The sequence below is a fragment of the Biomphalaria glabrata genome, chromosome 10 (genome assembly GCF_947242115.1).
Source record: "Biomphalaria glabrata chromosome 10, xgBioGlab47.1, whole genome shotgun sequence".
Lineage (NCBI taxonomy): Eukaryota > Metazoa > Mollusca > Gastropoda > Planorbidae > Biomphalaria > Biomphalaria glabrata.
In genome coordinates this window covers 15,961,558-15,978,449 of record NC_074720.1, presented here as the reverse complement: position 1 = coordinate 15,978,449, position 16,892 = coordinate 15,961,558, and the positions used below count along the sequence as shown (strand labels likewise).

The 16,892-nt window shown below is 40.4% G+C and overlaps 1 protein-coding gene across 20 annotated transcripts in view; it reads right to left on the bottom strand.

The window, feature by feature from the left end:
* LOC106058482 (uncharacterized) overlaps positions 1 to 16,892 on the bottom strand; it is a 92,724-nt gene that overhangs the window by 31,657 nt on the left and 44,175 nt on the right. For 16 of the 20 annotated variants that reach the window (XR_008780345.1, XR_008780346.1, XM_056045143.1 and 13 more), the window contains 2 exons: positions 6,017 to 6,436; positions 4,601 to 5,392 (listed from right to left, as the gene is read on the bottom strand). Coding sequence is in view for 18 of the 20 variants with exons in the window: in XM_056045143.1 (XP_055901118.1) it covers positions 4,601 to 5,392; positions 6,017 to 6,436 (1,212 nt within the window). In the remaining 2 variants the exon portion in view is untranslated. Of the gene's footprint in view, positions 1 to 3,846; positions 3,955 to 4,600; positions 5,393 to 6,016; positions 6,437 to 6,964; positions 7,118 to 7,146; positions 7,305 to 16,892 lie in introns of those variants that run through there. The other 4 variants (XM_056045141.1, XM_013215924.2, XM_056045146.1 and 1 more) reach the window with 4 other exon arrangements.

The following is a 16,892-nucleotide window of genomic DNA, read 5'->3' as shown; positions in this document are numbered from 1 at the left end:
GAAAACCTTTACCGAACGGGCTCTTGTCCCCTCAGCGAACGTTGTGACTGCACATTGGATGAGGTGCATGGGACATGTCCATAGACAAAAAGAAAAACGTTTCCCAAAGACAGCTTTAACACGAGGACCGCTAACAGGTTCCAAGTTGAGTTGGTTGGACTAAACAACATTCTCAAATCAACCAGGATTTGAGCTGAAGATCTTTGGATTGGGAATCAAAACTCTACCACCAGCTTCCAAGTTTCAAGTTGTGCTGACTACAGAATTTCATCATGAGCCCATGACCGTACAAATTTAGTGAGATCTGCCTCCCTAAACTCGATGCATCTTTAACTCTTGACAAGAAAAGTTCGTGTAACTTGAATACATGTAGATTGAAAACGTATCCTAACTGGCAACTTGATGTATTTGGCACGAGCACTATGAGAAGACCAAATAAAAGCCAATCTGTAGGAAGGTGAAGTGAGAAGACACGGGGCAATGTTCACGTCAAGTCAGACTAAATGAAAAGGATCAAATAGTTTGCAACTAATGAAACCATACGCCACCAGGGAGGGAGTTTGACTGTGGACAACAGCAGGGTTCAGGAAAACCTTCGCGACAGACAAACAAGAATAACAGACATGCAGTGGTACAAAAAGAAAAACGCAGTAGTGTGAGAGAACATGTTCTACTACATTCGCCTTTAAACACCGAGAAAATGATCTCGATAATTTCATGTCACCAAATAACGTCCTAGTACATGACATCTAGGCCTCAGTTTCAACAGGAAATAACAAACAAGACACTAAGGGAGTTTGGAGGACTCGAAAACAAAATAAAAAAATCAAAGCAATAACAAAAATGCTGAACATTTCAAGTGAATCCAACTGAAGATTGCAGTAGAATTAAATGTCACACGTTGGAAATATCCAATGAAAAAAATGTAATATCCCATTTTTTTAGGAAATGCACAAACTCAAATTGAAAAAAAGTCACAGGCGGACATTGGCTTGTGTTTGCCATTCCATTCAACTTCGCCGGTACGCCCCACGAAGACACACAAGAGACACACACAGAGTGGACGACACAGGGAACACTGTTGAGAAACAAGACCACACGTCTAGTGTCTTTGCTCTGAACATTTCATTTGTTCACCTTTTTTTTTTCCCTTGTGTAAGTTTAGATTTGAGCTACGTTCTGAACTGAAGACTTCTTGCTACTCCCGTCCACTGTTTCGAAATGTCTTCAAACAATAGGCACTGGGGAGAGATGGAGTGGGTGGGTGTGTGTATGTGTGAGCCAATAGTGGCACTGATGAGAGACGGAGAGAATGAGTGGGTGTGTGTATGTGTGAGCCAAGAGAGGCACTGGGGGATGGCACACGAGCTTACAGGTGTGAGTACACGGGTAGGAAGTGAGCACAGGTAGAGCTCACATAAATGTACACCCACAACACAGGGGAGGAGGAGGGAGCGTCATCTCTATGTTCAGTACATACGTCTAAGGCTGAATACATTACAAGTGAATGTCAAGATTCAAACTCAAACCCCACAGCAGTTCTCATGCTCTTGGTGAACAACCAGTTTTGTTTACAAATGATATCTACCAAATGTTTCAATTTGGAGTAGATCTACATCTGTAGGTGTATGGGGGAAGCACATTTCAATGCATTAAAACTCAGCACTAAGCTATCTGAATCTACACCGCCTACATCTACATTTCCTCCCTAGAGTAGCACTCTTAGCACGCACTTCTGTGAGAGTTCATTGAAGAGAAGAAGCAAGTCTCGTTTTGTTCTTTACCCCGAGAGAAACAATCTAGGCTGCTCTAGACTGCAGCTACACGCGATCAACAGGTAGCGGGGAAACAAGAGAACAAAGTGACACTGTGTGCTAGACTTTACCTGGATGGACAACTGCTTTCTATTTGTGCAATAGCAAGGGGGGGGGGAGATGGCAGATATCTACGAAGCAACAAGTCACGTGAGTGTGATGAAGAGTGAGTGGGGAAGGGGGAAGCTAGATGTTTCCAGATAGCAAGTAAATACAATACGGTAATTAGCGTTCGCCTGGCTACGGACATAGTTGTGTAGCTTTGCCAAGAAGTTCGGATGAGAACCAGGTGGACACGGCTCAGGATGAAGTGAGCTCAGGAGTCAATTACCCCGTGGTGCAACCTTGGTCACAGCACCTCCAACTAAGTGGTTCACAAATCTGTCACACAAATGAAAACATTTTAGAGATTCTTTTCTTAAAGGGTTAAAACTTGAATAGTTTCATAAATCAGGGACCATATAGGTTTCAATAATCAAACTAAGAATGACTCATATCAGTAAGTATAGACATAATAATAATTAGTTATGGCTTAACCTGATATAATTACGTCTATGATTGTTTTTTTCATAATACCTGTGAAAAACAAAATGGCAGCTAGATTTTACTTCCAAGTTTAAAATTAAACAGCTTATATGAACTGACTCTTGTCCGCCTGGGTGGACTCGTTTACATTAGACCTTAGTTCTCCCCCCTTCCCATCCTTAAAGCAAGTGGAAACTTGGCCCATTGTTGATGACAACACATGGATCAAACACAAAATTCACCAATTCCTAAATCAATTAGTGGGAAAGATGGCATACGACTTGACAGGTGTGAGTACACGGGTAGGAAGTGAGCCTACAGGGAAATAAATGTGTCTTGTGTGTAGAGAATTTCGTTCGTTGAAAATGTGAAACTACCAATAGACTAGACAACTTTCTATTATTATAAGCACTTGACTAGGTCAGTGGTAAACACGTCGGCTTCCCATCGTGGAGTCCGACTAGGCAACTTTGTTTATTTAATTGCTTTAGAAAAGGCAGCACGAAACACATACCCCCCCCCCTTTCTCTCACTGGTCCTCGGAAGTAATTGGACCATAGCGCACTGAGCCTGGTAGAAGCATGAACATTGCGCTTAACAGACAACCAAAACTATTTCCAATCGCGCACATTTATTTTTGTTTGTCTAGATCTAGAAAAAAATTAATTTTATGATTGATTCAAACTAATTTATGCTATTTCAAGTTTTAAACAAAATAATTGTAAATTGAACTTGTTTGCGCTGTTGACTTCTGTGCTATGGAACTAGCGTGAAGTGGATGACATACTATCTAATCAACGGATCTGAAAGGCATGCTGTGACCAAGCCAAAGCTCCAGTCAATTAAAAACAGCAGTGCCACTTTAAATGTCTAAATGTCGAGTCCATATAGATCAATGTCTCAAACTCAATTACTTCTCGTGTAAACAAAACATGGTCATACTACTAGAAAGAATGCATTCCAAACAATCCATTCCCAATGGGCTTCCGGGTTTGTCAAAGAACTACGACTGTGACAGAATGTATTGAAGGATTAAGCTTATCTAACCAGGTTGTCGGGTGCTACAAAGTTCCACGTAATGCTGAGTGTCAGAAGTGGGGAGTGCATGCCAAGTGCATGCCAAGATCAGAATGTGGTGAGTCATAGTGTTAGGATCATATCCCAGGATATATTTCAGATGTGACAAAAATATAAATAGTTTAGTTTGTGACATGGTTGCTATTGAAGGAGGTACACATGCTACACTGACATATATACATAATGTGTAAAGGCGAGTTACGACAGATATAAATAATATACATTTAGAGCATATATATGAGACACACAGATGAGTAAGTTTTGTTCGGCTTAATAACATTACATTTACATGGAGGTTACATGAACTCAAGCTAGCTGTGAGTGTCGGGTGAGAGGGAGAGACATTGAATGATACATGCTACACGATAGACAAGATACAGTCAATACATATTAAGTTACAGAAAGTTACAGATAGTGTGACAAGACTTACGTCCGGGTCGCTGCCAGGGGCGGACTGGGACAGCGGCGAGGTGGGCGCTGACAATACTATACAACTGGTAGATCTAAAGGTGGTGGTGGTGGCCGCGTGTCTGTCATCCTATACACGACGTGCAAACAACAGAGTTTGATCAAAAGCTGGATGGGAATATCAGCGATACAACTAGGACAGACACACTTTGGTTGGTGTCGTGTGCAATGGAAGACCTGGCTTACATTTAGGAGCACAAGAAAACAGTTGGATGGCTGAGACAACAGAAATAGTCTAGAGGTGGCATTCAACTTAAGCTCTAGTTTCACTGAGACAGTGTGCCTGGCAGAACTCCCAATGGATTGGATCAGAACGTTTCCATACAATTGTGTTTTGTTAGATGTGTGTTAGATTGTAAAGATGTAGTGCTCTTTAAAGAAAGTGACATTTTGTAAAGCAATCATCAAATTGATTGCACTAAATGTAGAAAAAAATCAGATAAATAAATGAAATCTGAATCAGAGGAGAAAGCTGGTTTAATGTATTCATGCCATGCAAGGTTCAGGCGCAATGCTCTAGCTACAAGCATACACACCACAAGATTCACTCAAAATGCTGAAAGAAACATCAACATAAAACGAAGAGAAAGACAACAACAGAAAGTTTAAGGTGAAACATCAATCAAAGTGTTGCTGGAGAGAGAAAACTTGTGTAGATGGCATGCCACAAGACACCATGCTCAGCACAACATTAGAGTAATGGGCAAAGCTCTAACCTCGGCGGTATTCTCATGTCTGACTTCCGGTTCCAGACTTCTGCTGGGAGCGTGACTTCTGTCTCCCCTCGGCCTCAGTGTGTCCAGCTCTTCAGATACGTCGCTTTCCTCCTGAAGATCTGGGCCGATGCTTCTGCTGGGTGAACGGCTCCTCTCCTCCCTGGGCTTCAGGCTGCATTGGGTCTCGCTGCTGTCCTGCTCTTCCATCAGGTCAGACTCCTCTCTGTCCATGCAGTAGTTCTCCAGGTCCTCTTCCCTGCGGTCGTGGCCATAGTTCTCCGGCGGGGTCAGTTTATCATGGTAACCGATGGCCGAGCTGCTGTCTTCGCCCCCGGTGGCTTCGTAGTAGTCGTGTTCCTCGCTGACGGAATGCTCCTCGTGTCCGGCCAGCTCGGCCTGCTGCATATCTTCGTTGTCTGGGCTCTGGGTGATCTCTACAGAAGGAATTAGGGACGGTTCGTGAAGTTCTTCTGCAACAAACTGTTCATTGTGTCCAGAATCGTCTCCCTGAGCAACTTCATCCTGATGCTCGGTTTGGTCCTGCTCGATGTCTTCGTTCTGTTCTGTCTCAACTTGGTCGACTTGTTCCTGTTCTAATGGAACCTCTTGTTCTGTCTCAACTTGGTCAACTTGTTCCTGTTCTAATGGAACCTCTTGTTCTGTCTCAACTTGGTCGACTTGTTCCTGTTCTATTTGTTCTGTTTCGAATTGGTCGTACTGATCCTGTTCAACATTTCTAGAGTCTTCCAGCTCTATTTGTTCCCCTTGATCAACATTTTCACTAGCACCATCCTACAAGGGTAGATAACTGCATTGAATAATGACCTAAACCAGATACACACCTTAAAATATGGCATGCAAACCATCGACTTATGTCCAACTCTAAATCATCAACCTAACTCCTACATGTGTAAGTCTAATCTTCTAAGAATAAGAAAATGCTTTAAAAAAACAAATCAAACAGAAGGTCGGTTAGGGACTAGTATCTGTACTATTAACTAAACAAATCTGAAATGTAACTACAAAAAAATTGAATTATACACAGCCATATCTCCGTATGTCAATTTAATCTCCACATATTAACATTGAATGCAGTGTGTGAATATGAATATCCACATGGATAGTTTATTATTGCTGCAAGCCAGAACCTACATAAAATACTACCAGGTTCAACTTGAATCAAAAACTAGAGAAAGATAAGAGGACATGAAACTTAAACTGGAACATACAAACATGATATGAAAACATAACTGAAAACATGTTTGGAATTGGTAAGGCTCAATTTTCTTAATTAATAGTGTAATTTAAAGACTATATTATCTGAACTATTTTGATTCAATCTTATACGACATGTAACTAAAACAGAAAATCACGAGCCAATAAGCTACCCACAATACAATGACCTAGTGCCATTACCTGAGTGATAACAGTTACTTCCTCTTGGACCACGTCTGGAACTGATGCCTGCAAGAAGGTGTTTTCTTCGTGGCGCTGCTCCTCAAACTGCTCCCCATGGTCTTCGCTGTACTGCTCCTGCTCCTCGTTGGTCCCGTCAAAGTCCTGGCCGCTGCTGTCCCCCTCCAGGTCGTACAACGGGTTGGAAGGCTGGGGGCTGCCAGCAATGTCCGTGCCCATGTCGTAGAGCGGGTTAGCCGACTGGTTGGAGTCCTCCATGGAGAAGTCGTACAAGGGGTTGGAGGAGGACAGATCGTACAGGGGATTGGAAGACTGCGCCCCGTTGGTGGACATGTCGTAGAGTGGATTGGCCGAGCCGGTCTCGGAAGATGTGCCGTGGAAGTCAAAGTCTAGACCATTACTGGAATCTCCATTTCTGACCTTAGAGAGAGAACACAAAGTTTAGAACAACGGATTACACAACCATTCAGTACAGAACAGTTAGTTTGAATACAGTAGTATGTCTTTTTTTTAAAACATTAAATGTAATGAGAGACTCCGTGATATGAAGTCTATTCAGTTTCTATATCAATCTATTTTCAAGGGTACGCCTACTGTAACGTTACTTAAGCAGTAATTTTTTTGAAGTGAATGTATGCCGGAGTACTTGGCAATGAAAAACACTTTCGAGATGTAACGAGGATAAAATATGAGTTGTTTTTTTTTAAATTTATACAAGTGTTGTCATCGACAATAAATAATTGTGCAAAGTTTGAACTTGATCCGAGAATGAGAAGTGGGAGAAATAATGTATACAACATTTCACTTCGACTTACAGACGGTGTGAGTAAATATAAGCTTTGTAAAAAGTTTTGTTTGTAAGAATTGTGGTAAAGATGTTCTTGCATGTATAAATTCTCCACATTAAAAGAAAAACAAGTACATGGAATGAGCACACAAAATCATTACCTCCTTTCCTTCAGTGTTATCAAACAATTCATAAAGAACGCATTGAACGTAGTCACTAACACAAAACGTAGTGCCCTAGGAGACACACATCTCAATGATTTCAGCCATTCAAAAGGAGATCAGCCAGATTGAACAGAGAGATGGCAATGAATTTTCAAGTAGTAAAATTAAAATATTCTTGCCTTGGGCGACCGTGAATAGGGATTCCCTCAGCTGTGCTCCAAAGCAGGTATTTGACTTGAAGACAAATGGTTTTAAAACAAGAAAACAACTTTTTGTTTTGCTTAACGATCATCCATGTGGACGGATCAGATTGGGACACAAGGGGTGGGGCGTGTAGTGGTCTTCACCTCCAGGTATTCAACCCACTACTAGCCGAGCTCGCGCACTATCTCAAAGCACGGTGACGCCCACCAGTCAGTTTGGTGCGCTATCAGCCAGACAGTAACGACCTATGAATTGATCAATACACAAAGTACACACCAAACTGACTTTCCTTCCTAGTAGCCACTTTGATAGCTACTACTGTAAGAACATTGCAGGGGGGTGGTCAAAATAGTTTAGACTAGAGTTAGTCAACAACCACATTCATTGTAACAAACAGACGTCAAGATGCATCGTTAATTAGTTCAACCAAGTAAATTTTGGCAGTACCATGGTGCATCCTAGCTCAATGGTGAAGAGAGTTACACAATCCTAAAGCAGACAAGCGTGCATTTTCCACAGCCCACACCATTCCTGAGTACACCTAGCAGCTCTAGTAGGGCATCAGGCATGGACAGTCTATTTGTTGCTGTGCTGGCTAATTAACATCCTCATCAACCAATGGTCACGAAAACGGGTAAAATGAGCTTCCCCCGCAACAAAGCAAAACAACTTAGCCACACGAGTCTGTTGAGCCCCACTGGCCAGTTCCTTCCATTCATTTCTGACACCCTTTCAATCTCAGTCAGATTGAGTCACGATCGTATTCGCTTGACTGGCTCGCTACTTGCTCACCAAAGTGGCAAACAGTTTAAACAAGTTCCATAACTTCAGGAATACAGTTATTTTTATTTTGAGTTCACTTGGAAGCGCTAAATGAGCAATTCAAAGCAAGTAGATCTAAGTCACGATGCCAGGTATTCCTTCTCATTCCCTAAGCACACCCTAATTAATACATGCACATTGCTGTGTGGAGGCTAAACAAGTAATTGTAAACATCTACTGTTTCTATAACTTTTTAAAATATTTTTTTTAATTTTCAGAATTTTATCCAATGATCTGCTGTACTCATGATGTATACCTGCTATGTAGTATTAACATCAATCACCCAAATGTCAACAAAAACTTTAGCCAACAGTGGCCTGGAAGAAATATTGACGTGTGTGTGTGCGTGTGTGTGTGCAGGGAAGCACTACTTAGTTGTCCTCGTGCAATAGCTCAGCACTTTTAGTGCCACGGTGCAGACTGGACATAAATCACCATCTCAGGGCACACAACTCGTTATTAGATCTAGGGCTTAAAGTGCAAGGGGAAAGAACCCATCCACATAGACAAATCCCATCTACATAAACGTCTTTCAGTGTTAAGGGCTAGAGAAACGCTAGTACCATACTTGATCACTTTTGGTTAGTTTTAGGTGTGAGAACATGTTTGAAGATTCTTTCAAAACGAGAAACTCCGACACCGTGCACGTTTAGCAACAACCAGAATGTCTCTTTCCTCTTGCAGAAGTCCCCCCGTCACGGCTCAGTTCTTTTCACCTCTACGTAATTTGTTGACATCTAAAGCAGGCCGTGGTGTATTAGTTACATGCGACTCTGGATTTTTAGCTTGCCTTTAAGAATGAACCAAAGTCCAAAGTAAAAAAACGAATGAATCAAGGGTGATTGATTTCCCAAACCAAGCCACTTGCTTAAGCAGAGTGGAGACCAGCGGTTCTCAACCTGGGCTACGCATAGCCCCTCCGTAGAAAGAGAGAAGGGGACGTGGTGGACTAGTCAACGAGAAACAAGACACTGAAAACAAGACTTGAAAAGTACATGGACAAGAACAAACTAGAGACCTGGAGTTGGGAACTATAGACCTGCTGGTTCGTGGCTGGAGTGTAAAGGTTTCATTGGAAATTAGGGAACCTTAACTTAGAGAGAACTTCCGGTTAGAAACAAGCAAAATACACACATAAAAAACAAACAAAACTTTAAAAAAACAACAACAAATCCTATACTCTTAAGCGAGCAATTCTTGTATGTATGTATGTATGTATGTATGTATATATATTTATATTTATATATATATATAAATTTTATTTCGAAAACGGCTCTAACGTTTTTCTTTAAAATTTCACGGTATGTGCATAATAGTGAGAAAAAAATTCTCATCTCATTGGCCACATCGGGAAAACTCGAGATCGACCGTTATATCGGTTTGAAAATGGCTCATTATCGAAAAATTAATTTTGGCTAGAATGTTTTATGAATGAAAATTTTCCATGACGTAAACGGGAAAAACGCTGCTTACGTCACTAAGCTTACAGCAGTATACTAAAATATTTCTTTGCAAACAAGATCGAGTTCTAAAGGATCAATAGACCTAATTAAACATTTGCGCACCATCTTACTGTAGATTGATTTATTATAGAACTATGAAAGAAAAGTAATGAAATTAAATGTGCCGATATATGATTAGTTATTGTGTTTTAAGTGCTTAATAAGTTGTTTACTCTTTAATTGTGTAGAGCGGTGTAGATACCTTTTACTTTGTTGTTTATTTTGCTGGTGACCTCCAGCTGTCTCGTTCTGAGGTTGCATGCAACCATATGCTCTCTTCTATGTCAGCTAAGTCAAGTTTGCGCCATAAGCTGGTCTTTTAAGCGTTTCGGTGTTACGTAGACCACTTTTTAGCTCACCAAAAAAGACTGCCTTTGGCATGCGTTCGTCTGAGATTCGTCTCCCATACAGGATACTGCTCTGTCCAGCGTAACTGTCGGACTTAAAGAATTCGGATACACATTTGAGACCAAAAGAAAATTTGCTGCCGAGGACAAACGCAGACGCTAAAAGAAAATCTTAATCGAGCACCGCGGACAACGGTTATGCTTGCCTTGGAAGTGGCAAGATATGTAGGTCACAGCTGCAATCCTCATTAATTTTCGGACTCTAAGACAAGCCTTATTATTATTATTATTTTGCTGGTGAATTATTACCATGTGCTCATGCTTCGGTGTCTACCTCTCCTGTACCAAAACAAAGGAAAGGGTCATAACACAGCTTCTCTACGCCTTACTTGCTCACACTAAACATGATATCCATCTAGCGGTCAACGAGTTTGCGTACGCTGCAGTCTCTTTTGATTTAACTATAAACCTCGGTAAAAAGCTTGGAGTTAGGGCGTGTTGACGGAAGGCCCAAGAGAGATCTGAATGGAGGGATGTGTAAAAGCAGGCCATATCCCTCCACGGGCTGTAGCACCACTGGGATGGAAGGATGGCAAAAGCCGGTATGAACTTCTTATAGTCAGGCTGGGCAGGGCACGTATCCCGTATGGGTAACGAGCATATTGTTCGGCGCAACTGAGGTGCCCCACGGAAACGTTTCTTTAGAAAACTAATGCGATGATTTAAGTCTAATAAGAAAAAATGCGCCATTTTACTTTGTCACTAAGTGCATGTTTTACCCTATAACGTAGAAAAGTTACACTGCAATGACTTTCTTTCAAGCCATTAATAGTAAGCCTACAATTGTTTTACGCAAAAGATGGATTGTAAAACTATAAGACGGACGTGAGCTGTAGTTTGTCTAGGCTGTAGGAGGACTTAAAAGACTTTAAATTTAATCGACATGTACAATTAGGCCTACAATTAGAACTAACAGAACACTAAAACAACTCTTCAGATTAGTAGTCTTTATCCGATCGTTCATTTTCGTAATTACAAGAATATTCCCAAAATGACTTCGGGTATGACTTCCTTAACAAATTATTCATCCGAGCGAGGCTCGGTCACCTGATATTCTTATATTAAGTGTATCAATTAGTTTGGGTCAGTCATGTCATTCAATTAATAGATATAGACTAACAATAATAAATCTGTCGATATTAGAAATAGTTTATTAACCAATAGTTTTTGTTTAGCGCAATTTCATGCTTTTAGCTTTCTCATTACGCTATGCTCCTATCACTTGTCTGGACCAGTTGGAAAGGGGAGGGGGAGTCAGAACGTGGTATCTGGGCGATAGCTTTTAAATTTATTTTTAAAAATTTAATAAAAAAAAAGAAAAGGCCTGCATTCGAACTTGTGGGCTAAAGCCTACTCATCAGGCATCTCAAGCCAACGCGTTAACCACTCTACTAGCGAAGAGTCTATGAACATGGAAGATTGTAGAGTTATCTATTGTTTCTATTTCATGTTTGTGTTCACTACGCTTCAGACAACAATCTATAAAGGGGACTAATTCAGCTTATACCACCACTTCAGTCAAGTACAATTTCTTTAGCTTGGTCTGAAATACCAAACACAATAATTTATTACCAATTGTTAATTAACTAATTGGTTAATTTTTTTATATTGATTCTTGTATTGTCAAGTAAAAGAAATAATTGTGTAAATTTTCAGCTTGATCCGACACTGGGTGTCAGAGAAATAACATCTACAAACTTTTGACCAGACAGAGTGAGCTGATATAAGCTTTGTAAAAGGGTTGAGAAACACTAGTGTATAGAACAAACATGTCCATCACTTGGGCTGTGTATCCGCTTCGTTCACAGCGCAGTTCAAGATTCTACCTTTATTATACACATACAAAGTTTAGGCGCTACGTAACAGTATCACATCAAAGTGCTATGGGTGATGGGGTGCTAGAGGGAGAAGTTGGGTTCGCGCGGGTAGAGTTACACATGTGCTGGCGATACCCTTGCACAGCGTACACTGGCATGTGACAGTGTGAAGTAAATGAAGCCTGGAAAACAATGTCAAACATGTCAAGTCTACCTCCAGATCTAGACACGCTCAGGTAACATTCGTGGTTCTTAATTGTAGGGCTAGTGCCCCAATCCCTCCAGGGACTAAGGGGAGAGTACTAGCTTCACACCAGTCATAGATCAGCTAAATACCACGAAAGTGAGTGAGTCTTTTTGTACCATTTCCTATAGAGCAAATAAGAAGCTCCATTCTGTGCATCAGTCTCAAGTCTCCATATGTTATTAGTTGGAAATGTCCACATCTAGATTATGATCTGGTAGAGACAAACATACATCGGGTCACAAACAAATATTAGGATTTCATCCAAAGCAAGTCACATTGACACAAAGGTATTAATATTGGCACACATTGATATTTAACAGTGGAGCCTTCCAGACAGTTTTGGTTTCAGTACGCTAGAAAAACAGCTTTTGGTTACAGTACGCTAGAAAAACAACTTTTGGTTACAGTACGCTAGAAAAACAGCTTTTGGTTACAGTACGCTAGAAAAACAGCTTTTGGTTACAGTACGCTAGAAAAACAGCTTTTGGTTACAGTACGCTAGAAAAACAACTTTTGGTTACAGTACGCTAGAAAAACAGCTTTTGGTTACAGTACGCTAGAAAAACAACTTTTGGTTTCAGTACGCTAGAAAAACAACTTTTGGTTTCAGTACGCTAGAAAAACAACTTTTGGTTACAGTACGCTAGAAAAACAACTTTTGGTTTCAGTACGCTAGAAAAACAACTTTTGGTTACAGTACGCTAGAAAAACAACTTTTGGTTACAGTACGCTAGAAAAACAACTTTTGGTTACAGTTAACTCTTGAGCAAATGTATATCGCTTCCGTTATACTTCTTTTGACATTTCTTAGACCAAGTCAATGCACTTGATTCTATGCCGACCAGATACGACATTTCTTAGACCAAGTCAATGCACTTGATTCTATGCCGACCAGATACGACATTTCTTTTGACTTGGGCCAATACAACTAGTCATTCTAGTGCCAGGCATTGCTGTTCCATTCAGCTGCTTCAAGATTTAGATTTGTTGCTTACGTCGAACGTCTGCCATGTCAAGAACCAAGCTGTGCCTAAGTGAACACCTGCCTAAACATCATTTAAGTTTCTGGTTCATTTGGTGGCTGAGTGGTAAAGCGCTTGGTTTCCGAACCGGTGGTCCTGGGTTTGAATCCTGGTGAAGATTTTTAATTTCGGGATCTCTGGGCGCCTCTGCGTCCACCCAGTTCTAATGTGTCTCTTACATTAGTTGGGGAAAAGTAAAGCCGGTTGGTCGTTGTGCTGGCCACATGGCACCCTCGTTAACCGTGGGTCACAGAAACAGATGACTTTTACATTATCTGCCCAATAGGTCGCAAGCTCTGAAAGAGGAACTTTACTTTTTTGTTTTTTGTTTGGTTGATTGGTGTGAACGGTGATAAAATCCCTTAGGCTTGTCTGGTAGAACATAACATTAGATTTGTTTTTGTTTGTTTGGAAGCAATACGACGTCACGTGACAACATTTGAAACAATATTTTTTATATTTTGTTTGAAGACGAAGAAATGGACAGGGTGAGTTGATAAAAGCTTTGTGGAAATGACTTTTACAATTCAACGGCAGGCCAATACTGTGAAGGGACGTAAGCTGAGGAAGTTCGGTCCTATATTTCTAAGACATGACTCATTATCAAAAGTCATCCTTCAAGCAGGTACAGAAGAGGGAGCACGAAAAATGGGTCGTCCAAAGAAAGAACTGGTTGGACAAAGCAAAAGAATGGAGCCACCTCTCTTATGATGTTCTGCTAAGAACAGATGCTAATGGGGGAAAGGGATTTGCTTACTCCAACTGTGGAGACAGATGATAATGACGACCTGAAACTTTAAACTAGAACATATAAAGTGGTGAATTTTGAATGGTCTAGCAAAACATTGAAAGTGTAGTTTTCGTCAATGGATCAAGTCACAGCACCAAGAAACTAAGGACACGAGTAGTTTCAAAGTATCCCAGGGACTTGTCAAGTGTTCTGTTGCATGACTGTCATGTATTGAGTAGATTGAGTATCACCCAGGACTATCAAGTGATTCCACTTTTCAACTGGTACATGACGAAGATCTAGCACAGATCACATCCTAACACTTGCTAGTGCTCCCACGATCGATGTCTAGCACATTCTCTCTCTCTCTCTCTCTCTCTCTGTCATTCACGTGAGAAATGTACATGTCAGAGTGACACACTCATGTTTTTACTTCTGATACAAAACCTCTTTTACTGTTACGTCCGACACATCAACTAACATCAGCGGCAAGGCAGGTTCAATCTAGCTAAACTGCCAACCTCAGATCTATTAGGTTCAAGCTAGCTAAACTGCCAATCTCAGATCTATTAGGCTCAAGCTAGCTAAACTGCCAACCTCAGATCTATTAGGTTCAAGCTAGCTAAACTGCCAACCTCAGATCTATTAGGTTCAAGCTAGCTAAACTGCCAACCTCAGATCTATTAGGTTCAAGCTAGCTAAACTGCCAACCTCAGATCTATTAGGTTCAAGCTAGCTAAACTGTCAACCTCAGATCTATTAGGTTCAAGCTAGCTAAACTGCCAACCTCAGATCTATTAGGTTCAAGCTAGCTAAACTGCCAACCTCAGATCTATTAGGCTCAAGCTAGCTAAACTGCTAACCTCATGGCTATTAGGCTCAAGCTAGCTAAACTGTCAAGCTCGTGTCTAAAAGGTTCATGCTAGCTAAATTGCTAGCCCCATGACAAAATAGGTTCAAGCTAACTAAACTGCCAACCGCATGTAAGCTAAACAGCCAACCGCATGTCTAATAGATTCAAACTACCTAAACCGCCAACACCGTGACAAAATAGGTTCATTTTCGCTACACCGACAACTCCATGTAATAGTATGTTATATTCAGCAGCAATCTTGCTGTGGACATTGCATGGTGTGGTGTTGCATGTCCTGAAAACTATCTCCGGAGCAAGCAGAACAGAAATCAATGTCTAAACAGACGACTTCAAAATGAACTTCTTTTACAACCTCGACAGATGCTCTAAAGTCTAAAGTCTACACAAATATTTATTTTATAACCTATACATTATATATATATAAGAAATGCAAGTGATTAATGTAACATGGTGAAAATAGGCCAGCAATTGCGGGGTTCTCCCTTGCTAGGGTTAATTGATTGCACACGTCCAATCACTTGACCAGTGATGAATCTCTGGGACTTCCCACCATACGCCCACTATCAGCAGCAGACAGACAAACAAGGAGGCAGGCACGCACACCATCAACACAGCAGGTCAGAGACAGACGAGCAAACAGACCACTAAGTGTGGTAGACATCATCCAGGGACTTGCTTTCAACAATCATTCTGTTGTCCTTCTATGTCGTGTTCATACCAGAGCACATGCAAGTGCACAAACAAGCACGCGACATGTCCATGGAGGACAAGGACATTATCTGGGGAGGGGACATAAAGCAGGACATTTCTGGCAAAAATAATGTACACGTATGCAAGAAGAACAGACAACTTGCTTTACACATTACATGTAATACAGACAACATGTTTCATCATACACAACACATGTAATACAAACAACATGTTTCATCATACACAACACATGTAATACAAACAACATGTGTCATCATACACAACACATGTAATACAGACAACATGTTTCATCATACACAACACATGTAATACAAACAACATGTATTATCATACACAACACATGTAATACAGACAACATGTATTATCGTACACAACACATGTAATACAGACAACATGTTTCATCATACACAATACATGTAATACAGACAACATGTTTCATCATACACAACACGTAATACAGACAACATGTATTATCATATACAACACATGTAATACAGACAACATGATGATGATACTATGATCATGCACATTACATGTAATACAAACATGTTTCATCACACACACATGTAAAACATGTTTGTTTCATCATACACACACACACATGTAATACAAACATGTTTCATCATACACACACACACACACATGTAATACAGACCCCATATTTTATCCAAACGTCACATGTAACACAGAGTCACTAAGAAGATGGAATGCTACAATGCTACTTAAAGGAACTGTATTTTGATGACCTAAGTGGTAAGACACTAATTCAAACACAAGAACTGTGTCTTAGCCCTCGTGTTTTCATGTCTACAAACACTGTTGTAGTCGTTGTCTTGTTTTAACACTGAAATGCTCAATAGATCCTACTAAGTTTAAGTCAAAGTGATCCAGCCTCTACTAATACCTCTAAACACTGAAATGTTCAATAGATCCTACTAAGTTTAAGTCAAAGTGATCCAGCCTCTACTAATACCTCTAAACACTGAAATGTTCAATAGATCCTACTAAGTTTAAGTCAAAGTGATCCAGCCTCTACTAATACCTCTAAACACTGAAATGTTCAATAGATCCTACTAAGTTTAAGTCAAAGTGATCCAGCCTCTACTAATACCTCTAAACACTGAAATGTTCAATAGATCCTACTAAGTTTAAGTCAAAGTGATCCAGCCTCTACTAATACCTCTAAACACTGAAATGTTCAATAGATCCTACTAAGTTTAAGTCAAAGTGATCCAGCCTCTACTAATACCTCTAAACACTGAAATGTTCAATAGATCCTACTAAGTTTAAGTCAAAGTGATCCAGCCTCTACTAATACCTCTAAACACTGAAATGTTCAATAGATCCTACTAAGTTTAAGTCAAAGTGATCCAGCCTCTACTAATACCTCTAAACACTGAAATGTTCAATAGATCCTACTAAGTTTAAGTCAAAGTGATCCAGCCTCTACTAATACCTCTAAACACTGAAATGTTCAATAGATCCTACTAAGTTTAAGTCAAAGTGATCCAGCCTCTACTAATACCTCTAAACACTGAAATGTTCAATAGATCCTACTAAGTTTAAGTCAAAGTGATCCAGCCTCTACT